The following is a 27,266-nucleotide window of genomic DNA, read 5'->3' on the forward strand; positions in this document are numbered from 1 at the left end:
TCATCTTTAAAAAAAGCCAGGAAAGCAGACTTATTTTCCCAGCAGCCAACAAGAAGACATCTACAGATCTCACAGCATACATATCAACAGGAACTGACATCACAGCTTTTCCTAGCATCCATTTGTACAGCAAGTGACATCACTACGTTTTCCACCCTTTGCATTTTTAACAGGAAACATGCAGTTATTACCGCTGAGCCAGGTACGCCATTGTCTCCTGGACTGCCAGCTTCTCCCTGTGAAGGAAGTACAGCACGTTAGACTAAAATTAATAAAGAACATTGTTCTATAACTTAAAAATACAGCAATGCTACCTTCAACTTAAGTAAAATGTTCAGTGCTGCAGAAAGGGTAAAGAAAATGCTAGATGATGCATAGTACATAAATGTATTTTTATTTAAAATGTTTCAAGAATATGGCATGGTTACGCTGCAGTTCACAAATCATTACTTCTGACTACCTTTTGAGATGTAGCGATATTTTGTATTGCTGGAATCGATACAATTGACTGGTAATAGTTAACAATTGTTCTACCGATAATGGTATACTCTATGGCTGATTCTCCATAGAGCTACAAGAGGGTCTAACCTTAACGCCAGGAGCACCAGCGTCACCTTTGGCACCATCTCTTCCATCGAAGCCCTATGGGAACAAGCAGAGGGTATGAAAAGTATGGTGTGTGATATATACACATGTATTTGTAAAAATCATACATAGCAGTCTGAAACATAAAGTATGAATGTCGGACTTTTTAAAAACTTTTAACAAGGCATACTTTTGAGCAGGTCCTTCTAACACAAAACAACTTCACCAAAAGTAAAGGCTAGATATAACAATAACCAACTGCAAAATGTATAATTTTGCTGATAACTCTTATTCACTTATTTAAACATGAGCCTACACAGTAGAACATTAGAGAAGGCATTCAAATTCAAACTAATCCATGTATCCTACTACATCAACTTGGCACATACTTGTTGCCACTTTGAATAATTCTAAAATAGATTACTTGACTCAAATATCGACTAGACGAGATGTAAAATCGGTAATATGCAGCTGGCTTCAAAATCACAGGCTCACAGGAATTTGATGTTTATTGGTCGCATCATCAGAAGGTGGCAATACTTGCTCATACAGTACAGTATAATTTTAAAGAATCCTTATTGCCCAGAAAGTGAAAAAACTGAAATTCCCCACTATCTCGGTGCAAAATGTGCACATTATACCTCCAGTACATAAAAGGTTGGGTGAACAAATACCGGGCAAATTGTTTCACGTTCTTGTGTCGCACAATGTGGAAATGACAATGCAATAGATAAGTACAGTTCTGAAATACTAGGCAGCATCAGACTTCTTAATAATAGGAGTATACACCTTCTCTTGACCCTAGGTTAAAGAGAAGAATACATTGAGAATGCTGACAAACACTCAAAGGTTCGTTTATGGAAGTACTAATGTTTTGTGAATGGTCTATGAGTTTGTGTGCTTTATATCAATGAGGAGAACGCTATGAAGCTCAGAGTTTTGTTGCATTCAGTATCGAGTGTTGCAAATTATACATTTTAATGCTAGTAGAGTATTTTGTCTCCACAGAGGTGAGTATATAAAGTTACAAATGTATATATTAGATAATGGGACCAATGTACTGCAAGGAATGAAAACGTATGCATAAATATGTCGTATTGAGCAAATGCTTCTGTTTGTCTGAGCAGTAGCATCATGGCCCTAGGGTCTCTAATTTTTTCTTAGGGCAACAAAGTGATAATGTTTTTACTTCATATATTGAGATTACCTAAGTTAATGCCCTTCTTCCCTTCTCCTTACAGTGCCATATGTATTTACAGGTTTTAAATAGGCAACAGTAAAAATTGGTAGTGCTTAACAGATTCTTAAACATGGATACTTACTCGGTGACCTTTCATTCCAGGGAAACCGGCCATGCCAGGAGCACCTCTTGCCCCCTAAAAGTCAAGCAAATAAATAAAATGCAAGTATAGTTTCAAAAATATTGCACCATGTTTATAAGTTTTGTTCTATATGATCGATCTGAATATGTCTTTCTTTCAGGTTGATTACCAATAGGGCAACTTTGAAACGTTTTCTCACCAGGGCATGCATGGAGAATGTCTCTCCTCCAGTATTGGACAGCAATGAGCAGTTGTACCTCAACAAAGGCCAACAGGACTACAATAAGATACTAGAAAGACAACATGCAATAGATAGAGGAAGCGTTGAAGGAGTGGCTGAATCTGGTCAGTCAGACCAAAATAATTAAAAGGTAGTCGTCAAATCTTTAATGATATGTGGGATAATTAGCTCGGGTAAATAAAGGCATGCAAATGCCTGTGATGAATAACTATATTGTACTGAAGACTGACTTCCAAGAAACTATGCAGCTACAACTAGTCCATATAATGAAAAAATATTAAAAGTGAATGGATAAATGGTCTATAGTTAAAGCAATAAGCCTTACCGCTGCACCAGGTAATCCACGCTCACCAGGTCTTCCAGATCTTCCATTTTCACCCTTTTTAAAGAAGAAGGCATCTATAAATTTTTGGAGACTTAGGGGCAAATGCATATTTCCATAGGAACACTGAGTTACATGTTATTGTATTGCCAGAGAAATATAGAAGAATATGAGTTTCACTTTAAAATGAGGCAATGGATAGATTTATAATTTTTAATTTCAACAAATATGAAAAGGCTTCTAATGTAGTATTGAGACTTTAAAGATCACGTGTGTGGAATTGTTTCAATTCTAAAGGATTGGTGTCTTAACTTTTATGGAGAAAGAGAATGTTTGAATATCATTTGCAAATGCTGTATAGGAAAATTGTTACGTTGTGATACAAGGATAGATTGCCCTGATGTATGAAGGGAAAGGTTTATTTCTTTTTGTGAGAGAAAGGAAATGGTGAATTGCTTCCAATCTAGTTTGAATCTACATATATATCACATTTCTTTGCAGGTTGAAGGTCCTTTTATTGGGGCCCCTCATTTGCCTGGGGAACCTCCCCTACTCCCATGGACTCGACCAGTAAAGGTGCCTATTCTGAAACTCTCCTCAGATGGGGTAAAGATATATGTTCTCTTTTTGCTTCACTCTCATTTACTTCTTGCTTCTCTCCCCACTGATCATCCTTCACCATTCTGATCCCTCTTCATAGCAGATTCTTACTTTACTCATCCTCAATAACTCCACAGCTCTCTATCCCTTCACTAATTTTGACTCACCGCCTAGCCCATGATTGTGGGTCTTCCTGCCCAACCCTGTCATTGGTCCCATGATCACTATCAATCTCTCAGGAGTACTTCTCTCATCTTCATCATTTTCTGCTTCCTCTATTCACACCCCCTTTCTATTGCTTCCTCTTCCCCAGTCTCCCTCCGACAAGCTGAAGTGGTAAATCCAAAACTATTACTAATAACAAACAGGTTGGTTATTTGTAATGAGCCATGGCAGAAGGAAGTCATTGTTTTTTGCAGAAGTACACCACCAAGGCCTATGTGTACGCATTCATTGAGCTTTCTAAGCATAGGCCTATGTATTTCACTGATCAAGAAAATAGATTTATAATGAACAGACTATTCTTTACTTCTGGCCTTCTTGAAGTGGTTTAACGTGTATATGTTAGAAAAAAGGGTCTAGAGCGGCCTATTCTTTCCACTAATTCCTTTTAATTAACTTTATGGAATCCATGCTGTTTGGATACAATATAGCATTTTAGCCCGCTGTAGTGAGCTATACCGGCCTTAAAAGACCCTCTCCAGCGTTAAAGGCCCAAGCCGAAGGTGAGGGTCTTTAACAAGGGAGTGGGCCTTTAATGGCTGGTATAGCCCAGACAAGGCGGGCTATCAGGCTATTAGAACATTACACCACTAGAGGGCAGAATGTTCTAACAAATAAATCAAAGGCATCAGTGAGCCCAAGGGGATTCAAATCCCTCAGCTCCATGAGACCTTTGTTCACAGCAACAGCAGTGAACCACAAACATTGGAATGTTGGAGCTCCGGGCTTTTACCAGCCTTTAGAAACTGGGAGCACTCCATTGTGTTCAATTGAGCTTCCAACAATTCAATTTGCTAATGCCTGTTAATGATCTGCAGCACAAATTAAGTAATGCTCGATATTTATAAGGATGAATTAACAACCAACATGTACATGAGTTGGGCAAACACAATAAAACTGAACTGCAATATGGAAACAAGTTGAATGTAAATACAATAGATGATAGATAAAAGAAAAGGCAAGAGGAATACTTACTACTAGAATCCATGAGTACCCCAACAAGTTTCAACATAAGTCAATAACAGCAGAAGCAAGAGCAGAAACAAGAGCAATCCATGCTGCTTAAAGTAATGTTTATTAACAAAACCTCTTTGGACCCACGGAATGAGAGTTGTTTTATGTGATTTTATGTATTTTTCACAAAGAATTTGAACCCGTCCAAATCAAAACTATCCCCATCAAGCACTTACGTCTTTTCCAGCTTGACCAGGGGGACCTGCATGTCCAGCTGGACCAGGGGGACCCTGAAATAATGAAAATTAAGTTACACTTTTATTTGTCACCTAAATAGGTTTTAAGATCATTGCAATTATCACACAAAAATACATATATTGTAATTTCAAAGCTTCACCGTCCACCCAGTTGCTCGTGTATGTATGTGTAATATTTACTGAATATATATCAGTAGGTTCCAGTGGTGATAGGAGTACACACAGATAGCCAAGGGCACAAGGACCCTTTAGACAGCTTCCTACTAGAATTAAACTATACCTGATTATCAAACAAATCTAAATCAGTTTGGTATATTATGAGCGATAAGATGTTACAAGTCCGTTGGAATAGCATTGAATATGGGCTGTCATCAATTCTTTTGATGAGGAAATACCAAATTTAGAGTTCACATTAAGTGATAGACTTCAAAGACTGTGTTGGTAGGTATGTGGCAGAGGTCTACAAAAGTATGGTGGGAGGGTGCCATTAACACTGTAATTGATAGGTCAGGAAAACAGATATCAAACTCCAATGATTAAGCAAGTTATTTACCAACTCAAGCTGTCTCTCAGTCCTTGACTAACTCCCAGTGTCCAAACAGATATATCATGACCACTCATTCTCTCTCTTATAACATAATTAATCCACCCTCTAACTGCCATGAGCTGTACAACAAAAAATTGTATTTAACATATCTAATGACTCCAAGATCATATGATGCACAAACAAGGTACATATCTCTTTGTAATGGGGAGTATGCAGTAACTCTCTCCTTTGTAAACCTTCTGTCACATTGACTACTCAGTAGACTCCAGTCTGATTCTGAATTTTGTTGCAGGTGTGCATTTAGGTAGACATCGTTTATGGTGTGAGGAAAAAAGTGTGGGAAGCTGGGGGCACAAGTGTGCCATAGAAAATCTGTAATATTTTATGCTGTTGGCACTGGTTTTTTTTATTCTTTTGTAAAACTATGGGGAAGGCTGTCTGAAAACTATCCTAGAGGTGTTTCACTGGCATCAAGCAGACAAGAAACATATTTCGCTAGATTTCTTGGTAGACAGGCTTTAGAGCTCCCAGCTCCTGCTCAGATGTGTCAGAGAAGTTAGGATTGTGATAGGATAAAGAGGTCTAATGAGCACTACTGGAAAATGGAACACATGTTGGCCTTTTACTGAAACGCAACACTCTTTTATGTCTATTATAATAACTGTAGGCAAGTTCTCTGTTCCAAACTAAAAGAATAGCGGTGACAATCACAATTGGGTATTCGCTGTTTGCATGCATCATAATGCCTTGTTTACAGTATCTTATGTAGCTTCATTCTGCCTCTAAAGTACAAGCAGGCATCAGTCTGAAATATATTGCAAAATAAAGAATCAGCCATTAAAATCATGGTTGCAACCTGTTAGTAGAAAACCCATAACATCATTGACCTCGTTTGTAGGCCATATGTCTACGCAAACAACCCATATCCTTGATGGGTGGAACTTCCCTGTAGATCTCTAGAGCAGGTAATGTGGTTGCTTAATCCTTTACTATTTAAATGATATTACTCACCCTTTAAAAACTGACAGCTTGGCTGCTTGACTAGAGCTTTTTATTTGTACATATTACCCTGTACATTTTACTACCGTTAAACTAAATGAGTATAACAATGTTTTGAATTTGGGTAAACACACCACATGATCCACAAGCTATTACTTGGTATAGCAATAAAACAGTTATTCACATTGTTTTATGAAAATAAAAAAAAACACTCCTGTTAAAAAGTATGCTTATTCTACTGACTAGCAGTACATGTTAGTCATTAGTAAATATGAACTTACCGCAGGCCCGGCTTGTCCAGGCTCACCAGGGGGACCTTGGTAACCATGAGGGCCCTAATTTGAAACAGAAAAATACATTAGATTCCTGCAAAAATAAAACGTTTTCTAGTGACAGTCTACAATGTACAAAATAACCAAGGTGACTTGCAAATCAGTATAAGTCTATTTCTCCTGATACTGGGGCCTACAAATATTCCTTAACCTCTCATATGTATCCCACCATTCTTCTTGATATGGCACCTTTTACGTTATTAAGATTAATGGGTATGCTAAATGACTGCTGAAAGATCAGTAACATTGTAATTAATTTGAAAAATAAGATCATGATATTTTGGTGACCCTTTAAGATGCCAACCATCAAACATCATCACTGGGAAACTATACATATTCCTATTAAATGGCTTATTACCTGTATTTAGATTCCTGTCTGACAAACATTTCCCTTGGGTTGCACTATGTGGGGGAGGGGTTCTACGGTCTATTGGTGATTCCTACCGTGAAGAATATGAATGACTAATAGAAATTTCTCTCATATATATATATATTATGAATATGACATTTTTGTTTCTGTTTATAGACATTTAGTAAAGCGTGGCTATGAAGATGAGGCATTGGTCTTCAACAAATTAACAATATTGAGCTAAATCAGTACATGCCTGTACTTTAAAGGTTTTTGCTTTTTTACCATGTGAATTCTAGTACTATGAAGGCATGTCCTAATCCCTCCCTGCTAACAAAAAGGTTGATGGTGTTTTTTGTGGGGTTTGTTTAGGATCTTTAAAAAAACTGAATTTTGGGAGTTGCACAAGACTGGTGCCATTATATTACAATTTAAAAAGCACTTCATACGGGTGTTTTGATTGTAATTGACCTTAATAATCTTATATTTGACTACAGAAGGGTGCGTAGTAACAGATATTTGGGACTGAGTTTGAGGCACATAGCTGAATTATCCTGGCAGGCTCCTGTACACGGCTGTGCAAAGGATGCTCATGAAATTCTGGTTTGGACATGTTGAATATAAGTCATGCTGCAACAATAACATATTTGGAAGATGGTATGTAAAGATGAGTTTCTACTTTGAACATGACACACTGTCAACTTATGTGCCCAGAATATCCGATTGAGCTTCTTTCATTGTGGTAAACTAATTAGAGGAATATAATGGAACAAGTTAATTTAGGTGTTGCTTAATTAGCATGCTTGTATAAAAAGCTGTTGGAATGTGGTTAATTCCGTAGAGTAATTCACATTTGCTCATGGCATAAAGCTTTAATAATTGGGCCAGCGGATTATAAAAATATACCTACATTTGTTAAAGTTAAATACTATTCAATTTGCACTAAAGGCAATTTAGAAGTTGAAGATAAAACTCTAGAATGCAATTAATTTTTGTTACAAATGACTGTAATGTGCACAGTGCTTACTTTTTTCTGAATTTTTTCGTTTGAAATGATTCTAAAGTAGAAAGTATGGAAAGTCCTCACAGAATCATGCAACATAACTATGTTTAAACCATAGAATTCTTAAAATTGGCAATATAGGTCTTGCAATCATTTTGTTACAAGAGTGCTTTTTGTTAGAAAGTCTACTTGGAACATAGCGGGTATATTTTCGATCATGAATTGACAAAATATAAAATCCTGACTGTTCAACCTCATTAAGCACTTTACTGGTGTCTGACACATGAATAAACTTCCTGCTTCAAAACTGTAAAAACTGTTGGGGTGCTCTGTGTAACTTAATGCAAAATAGAATGATATGATCAGTCAATAAGTGAAGTTGTTACTCTAATGAATTAGATGCAACAACAAAAAAACAAGAGTAGTAAATGCATGAAAGTAATGGTAAAATAAAATTCGTTTTCAAAACATTGACTTACTGGTTGACCAACTTGACCAGATGGACCAGGAGGTCCGGGGGGTCCTGGAGCACCCTAAAATACAAATTGAGGATATAAATTATCAAATGAATATGAGAATATATTCTTTGTGGAGTTCTCAAAATATACATGTAAACAAACATTGAGAAAGCCAAATATCTGGGATTGGATGTCTTTCTTTTGGCTTTGCGAATGCTACTTTGTTTCATTATTGTTTTTGTTTTTGTAAAACTATTGTCAGAGGAGCTGTTGACCGTCACCATCATAAGAAAATTGCCTAAAAGATCAAAGCTGATGGTAAGGATGCAGTGAAAACTGAAAAATGACCCCCACACCATAGGAGACAACTCACTTGGTGTTTATGTCATTAGTTTTTGTATTTTCAAAAGAAAATAACACTTTGGGATTTTGTTTTCGAAAATACAGAAGCACTTTAAAAGTTTGATGGATGGTAACATCACTTTGATAGAAGCACCCGTTAAAGTTTTAACACATTGAGAAAACCCACCATGATGGCTGTTCCTGACATTGTTAATAGATGTCCTCAGGCCGGCGAACATTTCTAAATTTGGAGTATGGTTACTCTGTCAGGGCGATAGAGTGTTTTTCATCCATCATTATGACAGAGTAATCACCTTACTCTGATCTCTAAATCAAGCTCTAAGTCATACCCAGGAGAGCAATCCAAAGCCTTGGTGCACAATGGAAGCTCATTTCAAGGCATACAAATGTATAATGCACATTACATGACATAAAACAAATTAAACCATGGGTGAACTGTTAACATTCACAGGTAGAGAGCTCATGATATTGTGGTTGAAATATCAACTTGGAACAAAATTTCACTATTACTATATCATTCTATAATTCACTTTTTCTATATTGTAAAGGTAAGTAAATGTGGAGATAACAATAGTAAGTGTACAATTAAAACAAATATAGTAGTAAACCTGCACCGTTTGAGTTACTACCTTGACCAAGTTCAGAGTTGCTACTTTTTGGAATTCACAAACGTTCCAAGTGGTCATATCATTTCTGGTACACTACCTGGAATGGCATGTATTAGTTGCTATATTTTTAAAATAGATGTGTATGTGGCGTAAAACTCTGCATTAGTCAAATGCACATCTATGTTTTTTTCTTTTTTTGTCTCCACAAGCAAAACATTGTTCCCCACAGAGAAACCCCATCCCTGACACCTCCTCCAAGATGGTGGTGATAAATTATCCTTCCCAACCTTTAAGGGATGCTCCTTCAGCTCTTTGTTGGAGACAAATTACAACCAGGGAGTGGAGGGTTAGGGTAGAAGCTTGTGAATACCAACAAACTAACAGGTTTTTGAACATTCACATGTTTTCAAGGCATATAAACTCTCTATCCATTGCCTAAGAGTTACTGCAGCATAATTTTCTGCTCTTTTGGGGGAAGAAATACACAGATATAAACCAATTTACAAACATCAGCAACTCATTTATGAATCAGTTATTAACATAAATGAGGCAATTTACAAACTTAGGTGCATAGAAGGCTTATTCTTTATAAGATATATTTGGAAACCTCACTGGAGAGTGAGCTGACATTATTTAAGTATCTTGTTAAAGAGATATGAAATAAAATCCACTGTACCTTGATCAACTTAATTTTAATTGTGCCTTATCATTTATAATAGGAAACTGAATACATGCCTTCATAATAACGCACATTGGCTGCAATTTTCACTGCTGGAACATCACTTTTTTAAAGTTTTGGTGGCGCTATGTGCCGCATCATATTTACAAGGCCATGTAAAGCCACTGTACGTGACTTTTCCAGGCCTTGTAAATATGTGCCCCTTTCACGTAGTGGTGTTGCTGTGGGTGTTCCCAAACAATACCCATGGAACCTAAAGCATTCCCAGATTTATGAGGCATCGCAAACCTGGGAATCTGTCAGTATATAACACCACCCCAGGGATGGCGTTAGGGAGGCGCAACGAGGAGAAATGTTTTCATTTCTCCTCGTTTAGAAATCGCCTGAAGTGACTGATTGTGTGCAGCAATGTGTCCCTTCCTGCACAAAATCATTCAGCCCTGCAACACAGGCACCCTTGCACCATCGTGCAAGGGTGCCTGTGTTGGTGCATGGCAGCCCATTGTGCACGGGCACTGGGGAAAAGGACAGGAATGTGCCACACCTTATAGAATCTGCACATTCCTACCCTTTTGTTTCGACGCAGGGCGTCGCTGCAATATTCCTTGCGGCACTACCCTGTGCCAAAACCTCATAAATGAGTCCCTGAATTCAATGTTTTGTGCAGTCATCTCTCAGTTCTCTTTCCATGCTCACAATGTAGATTTCAGTAGTATATTGACTGCAACAAAGCAGAACAATGGCGATTTTAGGTAGGGAAAGATTCATTAACAAATCAGTAGATAATTAATTGTCTTAGGTACTAAATGTGTCAAAAAGACCTTTGTGATTGTGCACTATTAATAAAGTTAGGATTTTAGTGTGGGTAAATATGAGGGTAGAAAAACCCCAGTTGATTCAGTTTTGTTTCACTGTGGTTGGCTTAAGATTCTTACAATTAAAATGTCAGAATGTTTTAATGTCCTCTGCCTTTCCCTTTACCCAACATCTACAAAATACATAGATTGGGCAGGGGAAAATGAGTAGGCAGAGGCCATGCAGCAGTAGACACAAAATCTTCACCCTTCCCTCCTCCTGTAGCTCAATGTCACTGGGGCTTCAGAGGGAGGGAGGGAAAAATGCTGGACAGCTGCTGGGTCTCCATGGCTTGGCTGGACTATGAAAAAGCAGTTTATGTAAGCTCGGGAGAACCAGGAGCTGATTTCTCACAGCTTGGTTTCACAGCTCGTGCTGTGAATCATCAACAGTTATCAGCTGTGCTCTCAGTTGAACATTCACTGCATGAGCTGTGAAAGAAGGGCTTTGGAGCCACAAGGTATTTCAACCTCCTCGGTCTCTGTTGCTTTTTTTTCTCAATTAGGATCTGTCGCCCTCCTGGAGAAGAATGCTCTTATAGCCCTCTGTAGCTAGACTATACTGGCCATTAAAGGCCTGTTCCCTTGTTAAAGTCCCTCGCCTTTGGCTCAGGCCTTTAATACTGCAGCTGGCCTTTAATCGCTGGTGTAGCACGCTATAAGATATATTACATTACCTTTATATTACCTGTTAAGTAATGGATTGCTAAACCTTTCTTGAACAAATATAGTGCTGTGAAAATGTATTTAAACAGAATCTCTAGCTACACTATTTATTTCATTTGCGGAATTTCTGAAATGTGTTAGATTTCATTACATAAGAGTAGTTTGATCAATACAGTAAAACTATTGAATTTTAGGCAAAGTACAACTTCTATTGCCTTTAGGATGATGCTTTAGAAAAGAGAAATAATAACATGCTGTTGCCAAAATTAAGTATAGTTCAAATCAATACAATAAGCACTTCAGCAAGCTTTATACAAACTGAAATCATATATCATGTTGTTGGAATAGTCACAAAAAGGAGTAAAATAACCTTAGAAACATTGTTTTTGAAGAATTCTCCAGACTGTGGAAAAATATTTTAGTTAGGTAGCATTGCTCGGTTGCACATCTCCATCACACAACTTGGAAAGAGTAAAACAAATTATATATATATGTTATTAACACATAATGTTCAATACTAGAACTGCATGCATTGAACAGTTAAGGCCCTAAATAAACCATAGCAATGAAATGCTAAAATCGAACATATCTGCTGTGTTTACAACTGCTTCTGCAGAGCATCATTCCATCACAGCAAAGGGTGTCTTGACATGTCATCAATTATTCATCGGCAACCAGTGTTACAAATATTATTGACATTAAGAAGGTGCCACTTAAGATTAAAGCACACCTTATGGCCCATTAATGCCATCACTGTTTCTTAAAAATGGAGAAATGTTTGTTGACTTTGAAGGTACACGATTTATAACCCTGGCTAAACATGTAGGGCGGATTTACTATGATTTTGCATCAGGTCCGTTACTTTTGTGAAGCAGCCCGACACTAAATACTTTTTGGTATTTCCTAAGCCATGCAAGCCCCTTTTTGTGACTTTGCACAGTTTAGTATATACAAAGTAACTCAATGCAGCACTACCTTGTGTTACCTTGCATTAAAAAAGGATTTTCACCAGTGGAGCATGGGCACTTCCATGCTTCCACTCATGGATTTTAGCACATTCCCAGATTTACTAAAGCTAGTAAACCTAGGAATGCTACAAAATGCTACGCCTTCTCCAGTGAGGCATAACGAGGATAAATATGTTTATTTCTCCTCCTTACTTCCTCTTTCTATTTGTGCTGCCTTCTGCAGCATGCATAGAGAGAGGAATATGCCTGAAACAATTGTTTTTATCTAAGAAGATATCTCTTCCTGAACAAAAACAATCATACCATAACGCAGGCGCCCTTGTACGATGGTGCAAGGGTGCCTGTGTTTGCACTAGTCAGTCGCAAATGCAGGGAGAGAGCTGAAGAGCACCATATTTTAGTAGATATGGTGCTTTTCTGTTCTCTCCCATTCATGTAATGCAATGCAGCAACTAGCCTTGCTGCACCGCGTTGAGTAAATTCTATGTAAATCTACCCCGTAGCATAGTGTTCTTTCACCATCTTTTATAAGGAGAAATCAATCCAGCATGAATTTCTGCCTGAGGAATGTTTGACCTTTCACATTTAAATGGCAGACATTAGGTGATGATATGTTAAGTTAATTTCACAAAACCAAAGCTTATTTGTGTAGTTTGAAAGAAGAGACACAAGGCCACCTGATCACAAAATTGATCGACAGAAAGAATATCAGATGGGCTGATTTTGCATTATGTCAGGTGCAGTTAGTTGAGGATGTGGGGGTGAATGTGAGACTGTAAGATATCTTACAAACTCTCTAAGCAAGGTGGGATCAGACCACAGAGAGAAGTTAGGTTCATGGGATGGGAGAACCTACGCGTAACCAGAAGGCTCATTAGAGATGGATGGCCTTGAAGACCAGAGGAAACACAAGTTAATCTCTCTATGGGAGCTAGATATTTTTTAAAGTATATGGCCAGTCAATACGGTCATCCTGACAACTCAGCAGCAGTTTTTTTGCATCTCAGTGCGTGAAGCGGACATCTTGCATGGGGTAAAGCCACCATGGAAGATATTATCAATGCATCTCTGCTGAAGATGGATGATTTAATTGTCTCATTTAGAAGCACCAGGATTAAGTTTTGAGATGATAGTATCAATATGTACATGCTTTTAATTAGCTGTAAAGAAGAAATTATTAACAGGCTGAAAATGAGAGCATTAATTCCAGTTAAAGAGAAGGTTGAGGTGTGAGATGCCTTCGGTTAAAAGAAGCAAGCACATAAAATAAGTTAAAAACTATTTATTTTCAAAATAGCATAAGACACATATAAACATACAGTACTGGATTTTGGAACGATCCTGTTAGTACTTAGAAAATATATCCTTTCAAAATGATAGTGATGCTAATAGACAACACATGCAATGTCAACTAAATCGTGTGTGTGCCTCCAATTGTGTTCCACTGTTGTAGAAGGGATAAGAACCATTGTAAATGGGCGAAGATACACCAAGATAACCTGGAGATAAACGTTCACTTGTGTCTGTAAATACATGAGATGCCGTGTGACACTTTTCGATTTAAAGCTGTTCATGATTGTAACATATGCATCTAGAACAGCTGTTTTAATCTGGCTCACTATGGCCATGGTGAACACATTCAGAGATGACAATACCGATGTCAAAGGTGGCCAGAGATTACTGGTATTGGACTCCAATAAGAACACCCATTATTCTGTAGACAGGTGAGCAGGATGGCTGTATAGCACTATACTGTGCAGCTCTTACCCTGGGAAGAATTTGCATTAACATTTTTACTAAAGGCATTAGGAACTGGTTTCTAACTCTATATTTGTAATCTGACTTAAACCTTTATATTGGGGAAAGGTGAAGGAAAGACATGTTATCATTGACACTGTATTGCAAGAGCTATCAAAATTGTTTTCATTTTGACTTGATAACTGAATGGGTCACATATGTATCTTGGATCTATCAACTAGTAGTCAGGAATCTCTGAGTGAACAAAACCCGGTGGCAGCTTCTCTTTATGCTGAATAATGGACCAAGGCTTATAGATATAGCAAAGGGCAAGGCTTATTCTCTGCATCCTTCTCTTGTTTTCAACCCTACCAGAATTGTTAGTTGTGGCTTAGATTAAACCTTTGTGTACTCATTGTATTGAATTTTACTGCAATATATCTATCTAATTCGTTACTCTCACATTTTACTGCATGAAATATCCATCTGGAATGCCAGATTTGTGAAAGGATTAAGAGGTAAAGGGTTTCCTTGCATCAAGCTACTTGATGTTTCCAATATAGTGACCCACATGTCCAAGCAGCTCTTTTTAGAAATGGAAATGCCGGGGAGCATAAATCCAACCCCAGCACTTCCATAGGGAGTTGCCTGGACCTGTGGGTCATTATACTAGGGACATCTAGCCCCCTAACCAGGGTTCGCTTTATGCTCCCAGGTACCTAAGTGTTCAAAATGATAGATGATTCACAATATTTTTCTAAAACCCACGAGAATGTGGGGTTTGGCCTGACTTTACTGTGCTGAGGCCAAGGCAGCCCTCCAAAAACAATTATCGGTACAAGATTATCTTATGTTCTTGTGGTTTTTGAGAATATAGTTACCCTCTATCTAAAAAACATGGTATTTAATAAATTCACCCAAATTATTTTCAAGAATGTGTTATTTTATTGTTGAGTTTTCTGTAGAGCCACAACATAACATCTCTTCCCTTCCATGCAATTGTTTAAAAGCCTAAAGTGCATAATATCCATGACTCATTCATTGACCGACCTCTTCCTGAAAGCAAGTCATGTTTGATATCTAGATGCCTGTAGTTTGAGCCTAGAAAATGGGCACGGTTTCACAGCAGTATCATATCCTAGTATCTAGCATTAAAATTGGGTCATTGATGCGCCGCTGTTGACATAAGGCAGTGAAGACAGAATAAACTATAGAGCGGGTTTTAGAATGCAGGGGTGTCATGAGATGATTCCTGTAGAGAGCCTGAGACTGAACTGGACCCAAAGATGGAATATTGGCTATGGATGGTAGAGTCATAGGTTGAACTCCAACAATAAAAAATGGTTATTCGTCACTGTATACATAAAAAGGTTAGTTCTCTAAAAAAGAAAGAGTGAGTGCTTACAGGCATGAGACCCATTTGTCCAGCTCCACCAGACTTGACATCATAGGACTCGTACTGAGGGGAGAAGTTCTGTAAAAAAGAAAATCACATCAACAGTGATCATCAGCAAAGGTGTACACCACTGAATGGAAAGTCTTGGCAGAGAGATCCGCCCTATGGATACATGACCCTGCAGTCCTGAGGAACCTTGGCAAAGTTAAGCCTCTTTGACAGAACTGAGATGTTATTGACATTTAAAAGTACTACTTGCAGAAGAATGAACCCCTGACTCGTTTACACACCACCCTTTATTCTCACTCACACAGTTATGGCACTTGCATTAGTTGTGTGCACACAATTTGTTCAATGAGAACTCCAGCATGAGCAGTGTGGTGTACATCGCAGGGAATGATTCTGCTATAACACGCTCCGGTGATGCGAGTCTGGATGTCTATGCGTGTGTGTGGTTTGTTAACTTCCATCAGGCTTCACTTGTCTCAGAGCCTGGCATACGCATCACACCCATGGGTTCCAAAGAGGGCAACCCGAGTGTGTAATTGATAAACGTCTTTTAGTGACGCAAAGTTGTTTAGGATGTAAATACACTTTTAATGTGCCATTGCCACATATTGTGGGAATGCTTGTGATCTGTGTAGATCTAGTGGAGTAAATGTTTGGACATTCTTATAGCAATATCTGTACTCCTACAATAGTTGTCATGATTCGATACAAGTAGAACCATCTTAATAAATGAGATTTATAGTGCAATTAGAATTATCTCTCCGGGGGTGAACTTAGTTGTCCAATTACTACAAACGTTGAGCTGAGCAACCTTTGCCCGTGTATAAGAAGCACATTGGTCACGATGTTTTTTCATGAGTGCAATATGTTTAGATTGTGACTGAGCGCAAAAATAATAGCACCAGTGCTAACCTTCAACCTACCATTACATATTTATTTTAGCGTGATTTCACATTTGTATTAGAGTTAACACATATTGGTCATGTGCTAAAGCATTTTGTGCAATCCAAACACAAGACACTCCTGAAAAAATTGCCTGCACCGTGGGCTGTTGCGGATTTGCTTGCCGTGCAAAATATAGGAAATAAGAGATGCATAAAAGTTTCTTGTACATGTATAGCCTTGGGGCTAAATAAATTTGAGGTCGGAAAATCAGCGATTTACAAGAGGTTTCCCGACTGCAAAACAAGTAAACGTATTGAAGGCGCATTGTGACTCAGAAATGTTGCAATGCACATTTGTGATTCAGAAGGAGGAGAGGGCATGATTGGGTCAGCCCCCTTCTTATGAATTGCAGTGACATGTATCGATTCTTTGCAACCACATCTACCGCCTCCTCAAAGGAGGTGGCATGAGATTCACAAAGTGGAACATGTCTATGAGGAGCAGCATGTGAATGTAGGCTTTCCCATTGGGGAGCAAGGGGTGTATGCAGCAGCCCAGGAAATTGTTGCACACTCCCCAATGACTTTCGCAGATTGTCTTCTCAAATTTTTGATTGCAGTCCTTAGCTTTTAAGAGAAAGGGATTACAATCAAAGTAGGCGTTCTGTGATTCCAAATGGAGGGATATAGGTCTGCTGTCCCATGTAGGCCTCCAGTCCAGTATTGACAGCAGATTGCAAGAATTCACAATCCTATACCTACTCCATTGATATCAATGAGGCTGCAGATTCTCAATTTTTTGCGACCTGCCTCTTTGCACTACAAGGGCTTTGACTATCCCTCACACTGCAAAGGGAGAGGTTAGATGCAATGAAACGCAAACATTGAGCCACGAGTAGCTTTTTTTCTACATCGTGCCCTATGTGCACACACCCATTCACTTTTTCAAGATATGGGGCTTTGTATCAAAGAAAGAGTTTTTTTGCTGGCCAAGACCCTGCATTCCCGGTGGGTATTGCTTCTTCAGTACATTTTAAAAACCCTCAAATGCCACTTGATCTTGGCTTTTAGAAGTTCTTCAACTAAGCGACTTGGAACTGATCTTACTGAACATGTCTCATGTCAGTAACAACAACGGCCCAGACTTACTTAGGTTTAGCACCATTGCAAAGCTATGCAAAGTGGCACATGTTACTTCCTATCCAGCGCAAAAAGTGTTTTGTGCTGTAGAGGTGCCCTGGTCCCAATACAAAACTGTTTTGTGCTGCTCTGCTTCACTTTTCATCAAGGCACATTACTGGGGTAAATCAGCACAAACACTCATAGGTTTTGTTGTACAATCCCTTCTACTAAAACAGCCAAATCGGACTTTTCGTTGAAAACTATTCCCTACTTGAAGCAGGCGTAAACAAGGGAGAATGTGATAATTTATCTCCCCCCCCTCAAAAAAAAAACATAGCATATTGCATCTGAATATGTTGTGTGGGATTCCACCGATTTTGTCTAGGCATATGAATGTATACTGGAAGGGTATACTCCCAGTACAAATCCTATGGTAGACAGTCCACACATACCAGTGTTTCATGGAGTGAGGCTGTGAGTAACAAAAGGGAGCCTTGTTAGGGCACCAGAAAAGGTATTGACAGCAGCAGCGGGACAATCTGAATGGCCATAGCACTGTGATGTGTTTTGCTCTTGCGCAATAAAGCACAAAAACTTTTGTTAATGTGCAGTATTGCGTGAAAACGTAGTAAATGTCTTTCCTACCTAACGTCCCATGGTGCTGATGGATGACAAACAGGTTCTAACCAAGACTGGCCTTTTTCTCTGTGAGCTCAGGGGCAGTGATTCACTATCTGCTCAGCTTCCCATGTAGAGGCCATCTAGCAAGATGGGCCAGCGGACTTTACCATTCATGGTTGGTACGTTGACTAAGTAGTTCACGTAAACACCCTACACAATACGCATCTTCTTCTGCATGCATTAGAAGCTTTATAAATCAGTGCTTCATTGCTTAAAAGCATTCGCTGGTGATGTCCGCTGACTCCTTATAAAGGCATATCACAATTGGTTGCATGTGAGTAATTTGAGGAATACCCTCAAAAGGTAATGGATCTTTTCAGTTCCACTTTTAATAGACCCGTTGGTTTTGAGGTAAGATTATTTCTCAGTTGAATGCAATAGCTTTTGATGTGGATGCCAGTATCTGCTCCCTGCTTAATCTACCTGCAAACACATCTGGAGGTCTTGGATGATGTTATGTAGCTTTTTATTTCTTCATTTAAAGGTTTTATATAGTGTGAGTAAGATCTGGGATGGATGGCAGAGCACTTTACATGGAAGACATTGAAGAACAATTGCTGTTGTGAATTGGCAGTCTTTCAGGACCAATGGTCAATCATTATGAAGGCCACTTACAGACATCCACACTTACCCACACCCAGGTATACAATTTTCTTGTTACATTGAATTTACAGTGAATTAACGTAGGTACCATTTTACCTCACAATGTAGCCATAGGTGCGTATAATATCGGTGAAATAGGCTTACATGCATTACAAATTATGGTGTGGGCGCATTGAACAAACTTTTTTTCAGCGAGGTGAATTTTCAGAATTTCTGGTAAAAGCAGTTTCATGATCTGTTTTACTTTTTAAACTATTACTTATACGCTTGAGAAACACAATTTGACTAAATTGAATTTAAGAGTGAAAACCATGACAGTCCAAGCACCAGAAAGGGCATGCACTATAATGTAACAAAGAGCAGGGTATGTCTACCTCGCCTCACTGGTGGCACACACTTTTAAAAGAAGCGGGCTGGTTTGCTTGAGTGCAGTCACCGGTGCTTGCACTAGTGGGATGTTGTACTATTGTTTGTGAATTGTGTACATTTGGGTTTCATGCACCAGATGGTGTTTCACTCTTGCAAAGTTGTGCTGGCACTAGTGTTTAATTGAAAGTGCCCAGAAACTGGAGCCACGTTCTGGTAACATAAACAAAAGTAGCGGCGAATGCTTGGTGTATTTGTTCGTCAGAGGTATTTACAAATAAAATTCTTTTTGTGCGTAGGAGTTTTGAAGGACGACATTTATTCATCAGGAATAAACGTCTATCTTCTATAGTGTAAGAAGGTGCATGGTCAAGTTAATGGTTTAGTAACAGGAATTCGTTCATTCAAACTTTACAACACGGCCACGTGTCGCACTATTGCCTACGTAAACCCAACATGCTGAAATTAAGATATCACGACCTACTCAACACAACTTGACTCACCCCTTCTGTAGAAGGACAATTCTGACATATGCCGGGAGCTCCTGGGGAGCCGGGTGTTCCGGGAAGGCCGGGATCACCATTTCTTCCAGGAATTCCAGGAGAGCCCTATTGAGAAATATAGAGTTTGACACTTTATTAAAGGGTTAACTGTAAAATGTTAATGGATGACAAAGCTAATTGTTAATTGAAAAATGACAAATATTTGGGACACAGGGCCACAGAAATCATTGTTCCAGTCCATCAACTGTAATACTCCAGACCATACACTGGCTGCATCCTTTCCTTATTTTCTCCATGCTAAAGATCCTGCTTGTCTGTCACATACCTGTCTTCAATAATGTCTTAGAGCCCATGCCCTCTCCATGGGTTCCTGCTGGTGTGCACCACTCTTTCCATGAGGAACACTGCTCTGCAAGTCTCCTGTGGCGACCTCCTGTCAATCTGGAACCCTGACTCCCTTCTCCAGCTTACTTAAACTTGTTTCAGCCTTTTAAAGTAATTTAACCATTGAGTTAATATGACGTTTCTTCTTCATGGTTCAACCCGCATAAGAGGTGTAGGATTCCGACTCATTCCCAGCTTTACAAAACTTTTAAATCTGGGCATGGGTCCGGTTCCATGGATGGTGCTTGGGGACTCCCACAGCAACACCCATCGAACGCCCCTTCCATGCAGAGTACTGCGGGGAAGGAGGCCATATTTACAAGGCCATGAAAATTCACGCAAGGTGATTTTACCTGGCCTTGCAAATATGGGTGGGCATACTGCATCCCAGGTGTGTCAAAGAAAGTGACGTACCGGTGGCGCAATGGCCTTGTAAATGAGTCCCAAAGGGTTTCTGATTAACACATCTCTTTTCGAGGCACTTAGCAGCTGTGATATTCGAACTGACTAACTGTCCAAGGGACAGAGAGAAGCAACCATCACGTGAATCATTAAGATCGTATTTGTAATCGTCTCCAATTTTACTACCGATGAAAGACATTTTTTTATTACCATAAATATGTGAACCTTGTCCTGTGCCTATCAGTGCCATGTAGATTTGTGTGGTCCCCTCTATCTACCTTTACCTACTGCCACATTGCTCTCAAACCACTTATGCAAATCTGAATTAACCTAGCCGGGTGCCAGACTTTCAGGTACACTAGGAAGCCATTATTAAGGCCAAGAGTTCCTCTCTTTTTGAGATGGACTAATCCAGAAGGTGTATTCAAAGGTGAATTGCATTAAAACAAAATAAAGATTTAAAAACACAATTTAGATAAAAAATAGAGCTTTTTTAACATGATACATAAAATAACATTTTAAACCATTTTTATGAGGTAATGCATTTCTTTTTTTTAATGTATTTTCTGATTTATGTAGTGAAGAAAACTTACAGGATCACCCTTGGGACCTCGGTCGCCCTTGGAGACAGTTCCGCCGTTCGAAGGGGCCGGCTAAACAATGCAATAAGAGAAACAAAGTCAGGCAAAGGTTGTATTTATATACAGCGCTTAGTACCACTGACGAGACGTTGAACATGCCATTTAAAATCATAAATACTAGGTCTCACTATGTCTGTGCTGTAGCTTATTCTTGAGTACAGAAAATGAAATAAAAACAGTAAATTAACTTCTGTATAGTTTGATAGGACATAGTTGTTTATGGTGTGTTTTAGAAAATCATGGAACAGGGTAAAAGAAACTTATTGATTTGTGCAACCAGAGGACATACACAATGCAGTGAAATTATGCATCTTTCATTCAAGATAACCGGTGGAAACCTACACTGATGAATATGTAGTTTCTGCAAAGCATGGTGTTATTGTCAGTACTAGAGAAAAATAATGAAAGCTAAACATGTTATCTCAATTTTGTAAATTACCAGCAAAATAGAATCTTGGAGCGCCACCCTGTGGAAATTTAACATTTTTACAGCTAGTTTATTTCATGTTGAACCAGAATTCATAGATTTGCTTTAAATTGATACTAGCCCAGCACTACTTAAACCAGTTGCGCTTTTCGGGGCACTGACTGCTCAGTAAACAGGCATGTTTTCATAACTGGTGGTCCTGGAAAAAGCACAGTTGAACCAAGATAAGCCTGTTTGGATGGGCTTATCTTATCTTGACTCTGAAACATAGTACTTAACTATGGTTGCATGATGAAATTCTAACACTCAGTTAAACAGGGAAGTAACCTTACAATTGCTGGTGAATACCCCAAATTATGGGTGTTTGTGATCCTCTACCAACTTCTGCATGTAGACCCACCACGGAACACCTTCAATCTTGACTATGCCTCTAAACCTATTAAGAACATTTGGAATGTTGAGAGGTGCATTGAAGGTAATGTAGTAGCTCCAGGCTTATGAAGGCATCCAACATTCGAGTGTTTGTCTTGCTGTTTCCTTCTTTTTCATTTAGAACATTCTACCCTCAGTGGGTGGAATGTTCTAAAGCGAGAGTGGGCTTTTAATGGCCGGTAGAGCCCGCTAGGAGGGCTATAAGGCTATTGGAACATCCCGCCCTTATAGGGCAGAATGTTCTAATTAGTAAAAACAAAGGCCTCTCGAAGCCCCAAGGGGGTTTAAATACCCTCGGGCTCTGAGAGGGCTTTGTTCACAGCAGTAGCTGTGAAAGGAAAACAACATTGGAATGTTGCTCTCCGGGCTTCTACTGGCCAGTAGAAGCCCGGAGCACTCCATTGTCAACAATGGAGTGGTCAACATTCAAATTTTGTAATAGCCCTTGAGCCCTTGACTAAATGGAGTGGTCAGCATTCAAATGTTCTAATAGCCCTTTAGCCCTTGACGCTCGAGCTATACCAGTTGCTAAAGGCCCTCTCCTTCATTAAAAGCCCTCGCCTGCCTCAGGGCCTTTAACGACCAGTATAACCCTCGACAGTGGGCTATAAAGCTTTATTAGAACATTGGAATGTTGAGCAATTCATCTTAGAAAATAGAGTGCACTGGGCTTCTACTGGCTGGTAGAAGCCCGGAGAGCAACATTCCTATGTTGTTTTCCTTTCACAGCTACTGGTGTGAACAAAGGTTACTCGGGCCGAGAGGATTTAAATCCCCCTGGGGCTCTGAGAGGCCTTCGTTTTTACTAATTAAAACATTCTGCCCTAGACTCTCTAGGGGCGGAATGTTCTAATAGCCTTAGGGCTCTACTGCCCAATAAAGGCCCGCTCCCTTGTTAAAGGCAACGCTGGAGTGGGCCTTTAATGGTCGGTAGAGCCCACTAGGTTGGGCTCTAAGGCTACAGTATAGTCTGATTCTAATATACCTGCATGTGTACTGTACATACCTGTATCCCATTTTCGAGGCAAACAACTGACATTCTTAATTCTGTGAATGACGAATTTGATTTCCCCATCAAATTACATTTCCTATGCTAGTAATCTGAATTTAGGTGTGCAAAGAATGTAAAAATGAACCAGCATGTGTATTTATTTAGCATGGCTGTAACGAGGATCCGGATTAAGGAGAGCTAATGACACCATATATTCATTCTCCAGCATAGAGACTTACCGTCGGTCCCTGCGGACATACTGGACAGCATTCCCCAAACGGAATCTCAGGGTTCGTACATTCTAATTCCACTTCGTCACAGATGATGTCGTCGCACAAAACTGCTCCAGAGTCGCACACACAGATCTGACATGGCTCTGGCTTCCAAACATCCCGGTCAGCATACACTTGGCCAAGATGCGCACATGTTCCTAAAACAGCTAAACGCAAAGAAAAAGAAAAAAGAACAACGCAATCAAATTTCAACATAAAATCCTCTATGAAAAACACATCTCATTGTAATTATGTTCATATGCATTTAAGCAGGCCTTATTGTTCCCACAGCAAATTACGTTGTGTTGCTATGGAAACACCCAACTGCTGCTGGCCCGTTTAAGAGCATATTTTTCTTTAAAAATGTGTAAGCACAAATTTTCCCCTTTCATATTATTGATAGCTGGCGCCTGGTTCTGCCCACACTCCAGACCCTTCTTAAGTTAATGAAAGCAACGTCCAGAACTTTCCAGCTCTGTTAAGCCTAAATGCGTGTTCCAAGCCTAATTAGAAGTGTTTCCAAACGCATGCTTGCTTGTTACATCGCACGAGCAACCCCCTCCCTTCCCCAGCCTGTTAGACAGACATCAAAGTAAAAGTCTGCCTATTGGCCTGGTCTTTTATCTGCAGCAGAATAGGGCTCATAGTTAGCGATGACCTGGTTTGACTTCAAGCTTTGCTTTAAGCGGAAGTACTGCGCAGAAAATATGTATGTTATGGTCCTCGTTTACTTTCCTTTTCTAATTTACTCTGATGTCAAACGAACATAATGGCAGCTTCAACTGGAAGTACCAAGTCAACGATTTCTCTGTGCTAAAAAGATGGGGGCAGATTTACAAGCCCCTTGCATGACTTTTGCACCGCCGTTGCGTCACTTTTGTGACTCAGCTGCGGCGTAAATGTTGCGGCCCATTTACAACTTGACGCATCTAGGGAGATGCGTAACATTGAAAAGCGCTGCGTCGCATTATACCTGCGTCAGGTATAATGTATGCAGGGTGAGCTTTCCCACGCAAAAAGCCATGTAGAACTGACGCAGTGAAATCTACAAGATTTCACTGCATCACTCTACGCCTTCACTGCGTCAAAATCCCTATGCCTGCTCAAACCAGGCGTAAGGAATGATGCAGGGCTTTTTGAATGGGACTCACCCATCTGTTGTGGCGCATTGCTGGAGTGGCGTCACTTTCATGAGCAACTCCAGCATTGCGTCACTTTTGCGCCAGCAGATGCGTCAGAATTTCAAAATCCTTGCACCATGGAGCACTGTATTATAAATAAAGCGCATCCATAGTGGCGCAAGGAAATTCGGCGCTTACGCATGGAAACTGACGCATCTATGTAGATGCGTCAGTTCCTTGTAAATCTGCCCCATGGGCAGCAGCACACTTGGAAAAAGGAAAAACGAAGAAAAATAAAGATATTCCTCCTCGCTGTGCTTCCCTTACGTAAGTTTTTGGCGCTGCCTCAGATTTACGATTTCTGGTAAATCTGGGACACTTTCAAAATGCCATGGAAATTACTGGAAACGCCCCCAGCAACACCCATTGCACGCCCCTTTAACACAGAAAACTCAGTTAAAGGGGACAATGTCTACGAGGCAGCATTAAGATAAAAAAAGTGGCTTAGTGCTGCCTCCTAAATATTGAGCAGACTTCTGCGCCACGGAATGTCATGAAAAGTGACGTTCCGACGGAGCTACAGACTTGCATCCGTCCACGTTTGGCACTGGACTGTGCAATTTTAATAGGTATATATTATCGCAAGAACTGGGGGGCATATTATCAAGAAACGGCGTTAAAATCATCGCCGCTTTAGTGGCAGAAAACTGCCGCTAAAGCGGCGATAATGGGCTTGATAATATGCCCTTGAGAATTCCCATAGAAGCCCATGTTCTGGTGTCAACATGGGCTTCTATTGGAATTCTCTGCGGCATATTATCAAGCCCATTATCGCCGCTTTAGAGGCAGTTTTCTGCCGCTAAAGCGGCGATAATTTTAACGCCGAGCTTGATAATATGCCCCTAACTTGGCTAACTACCTACAGAGTAGGGCGAGGGGCTTCTGGTAGGTAGATTTACCAGGCCGATTTCGTCAATTTCACGTGTTCGCAGGCTGACTTGTGAGTCGAAGCTGTGTGCTCTGCGCAGACCCAGCTGTGCTGTGGAATATCATCTATCGTCCGACCTCATATCCCCAGCAGGCAGAGCCTACATTTCTCAATCCAACAGCCCACTGCTGCCAAACGACACAGCGTTTGTGGGGCTGTCAGTTATGCAAGCGCCGGGTCTCGGCTGGGCGAGCAAGCGCTTTTTCACATTGTCTGCAGCTGAATTGATTGCAATGTTATTCCTACTGTAAAGCCCCCTGGGTTGTGAAGCCGGAGGTACAGGACACATGCATAAACACAGACCCCCGTCAACGTGCGCGCAGAATAACACAAGGAGAAAACGTGCACTTAAAATTAATCGGATTAGTCTCGGTTTCCTCTGAAGAAATTGGTTATTTGCATTGTTGGTGGGCGCCCAGTTAGTTGGTGACTTCCAATCCCTTCTGGCTGCGAACCGTCCACATTTACCCTCCAAGTTATAAAGCAACTCATTTTCGTCTCTTTTATGTTTGTTTGTGAATTTGGTCGAAAAAGTGTAGTAGTTTTGTATGTGTGTGTATTTAAAAATACTCCCGTGCCAGAGCACCCAGTATAAAAGCATTGCAAATATTGTGGATATGACCAGTGAATGTTTTGCATCATTGCAGATGACAACATGCAGAACATATTATTGATGTATTCTTTTTATTGTGCTCAAACCAGTCCTAGTTACTGTGCGTCTGGGTTCCGAGGCCAGCAGAAATATAATTTATTATTTACGGCAAGCCCAAACAATCAACTTCATAGGTTTTGCCCGAAGAAAGTAAATCTTGAAACATCTTGCATCCAGGACATGTATAATTTCATTCTTGCAATCCACTCTGTAGCCACTAGATGGCAATACCGTACAAGGAAATTACTTTGTAAAGGCGCATCTGGAATCAATGAATTCCATGTTTTGCTCCGAGCCGCTGATTCATGCAGATTTTCTGTGAAGTAAAGCGAGCGATGTGCGGCAGACATCTTCTGTTTCTTTTGGCAGCGCGCTGGCGGCTCTTTCTTTCTCGCTGGGAGTACCCACATCTGGATCAAATTAACCCACGCAAAACACTCCCCCTTTCCTCGGCATGAATTGCAGATGTCTGCAAGGGCCAACAGGCTATGATGTATTGCCCTGCACATGGAGATTAAAGGAAGGACAAGGTACCTCCCTGAAGAGGCTAATCTCTGGGAAAACATGAGCAGGAGGATTACCCATGGGGGTATGAGGTGAGGGCAAAGAAGCGACGCTTCATCGTTCAACAGCAAAACGTGCACGACAGCTTGTGCTTTTAGCTACAGGAGGAGAAGCAGAAGACATAAAGAGGGGGAGTCACGAAGGCATTTATGTGTATGGGAAGTAGTACTACAGGAGCACTTAGGATGTTACTCGATTTAAGGGGCGGATTCATGAAAGCATTTATGTGTATGGGAAGTAGTACTACAGGAGTACTTAGGATGTTACTCGACTTAAGGGGCGGATTCATGAAAGCATTTATGTGTATGGGAAGTAGTACTACAGGAGTACTTAGGATGTTACTCGACTTAAGGGGCGGATTCATGAAAGCATTTATGTGTATGGGAAGTAGTACTACAGGAGTACTTAGGATGTTACTCGACTTAAGGGGCGGATTCATGAAAGCATTTATGTGTATGGGAAGTAGTACTACAGGAGTACTTAGGATGTTACTCGACTTAAGGGGCGGATTCATGAAAGCATTTATGTGTATGGGAAGTAGTACTACAGGAGTACTTAGGATGTTACTCGACTTAAGGGGCGGATTCATGAAAGCATTTATGTGTATGGGAAGTAGTACTGCAGGAGTACTTTGCATGCTGCGTGTCAGTCTTACCTATAGGAAGAGAAGCAGAAGACTTAAAGCGGGTGATTCACAAAAGCATTTATGAGTAAGGGCAGTAGTACTACAAGAGTACTTTTCATGCTGTTTGTCCGTCTTAC

General features: G+C 40.0%; 1 protein-coding gene and 1 long non-coding RNA gene across 2 annotated transcripts in view; one reads left to right on the forward strand and one right to left on the reverse strand.

Moving 5' to 3' along the window:
• The window catches only part of COL3A1 (collagen type III alpha 1 chain), a 102,062-nt gene that overhangs the window by 50,313 nt on the left and 24,483 nt on the right, over positions 1-27,266 (reverse strand). The window contains exons 2-12 of the mRNA XM_085648824.1: positions 23,147-23,346; positions 21,010-21,069; positions 19,631-19,735; positions 15,472-15,540; positions 8,213-8,266; positions 6,331-6,384; positions 4,483-4,536; positions 2,474-2,527; positions 1,908-1,961; positions 589-642; positions 192-236 (exon numbers count right to left, since the gene is read on the reverse strand). Coding sequence (XP_085504950.1) covers positions 192-236; positions 589-642; positions 1,908-1,961; positions 2,474-2,527; positions 4,483-4,536; positions 6,331-6,384; positions 8,213-8,266; positions 15,472-15,540; positions 19,631-19,735; positions 21,010-21,069; positions 23,147-23,346 — 803 coding nt within the window. The remainder of the gene's footprint in view (positions 1-191; positions 237-588; positions 643-1,907; positions 1,962-2,473; positions 2,528-4,482; positions 4,537-6,330; positions 6,385-8,212; positions 8,267-15,471; positions 15,541-19,630; positions 19,736-21,009; positions 21,070-23,146; positions 23,347-27,266) is intronic.
• LOC146858051 (uncharacterized) overlaps positions 26,429-27,266 on the forward strand; it is a 141,400-nt gene continuing 140,562 nt past the window's right edge. The window contains exon 1 of the long non-coding RNA XR_014979982.1: positions 26,429-26,536. This is a non-coding gene — a long non-coding RNA (uncharacterized LOC146858051). The remainder of the gene's footprint in view (positions 26,537-27,266) is intronic.

The sequence above is a fragment of the Triturus cristatus genome, chromosome 3_2, assembly GCF_964204655.1.
Source record: "Triturus cristatus chromosome 3_2, aTriCri1.1, whole genome shotgun sequence".
Lineage (NCBI taxonomy): Eukaryota > Metazoa > Chordata > Amphibia > Caudata > Salamandridae > Triturus > Triturus cristatus.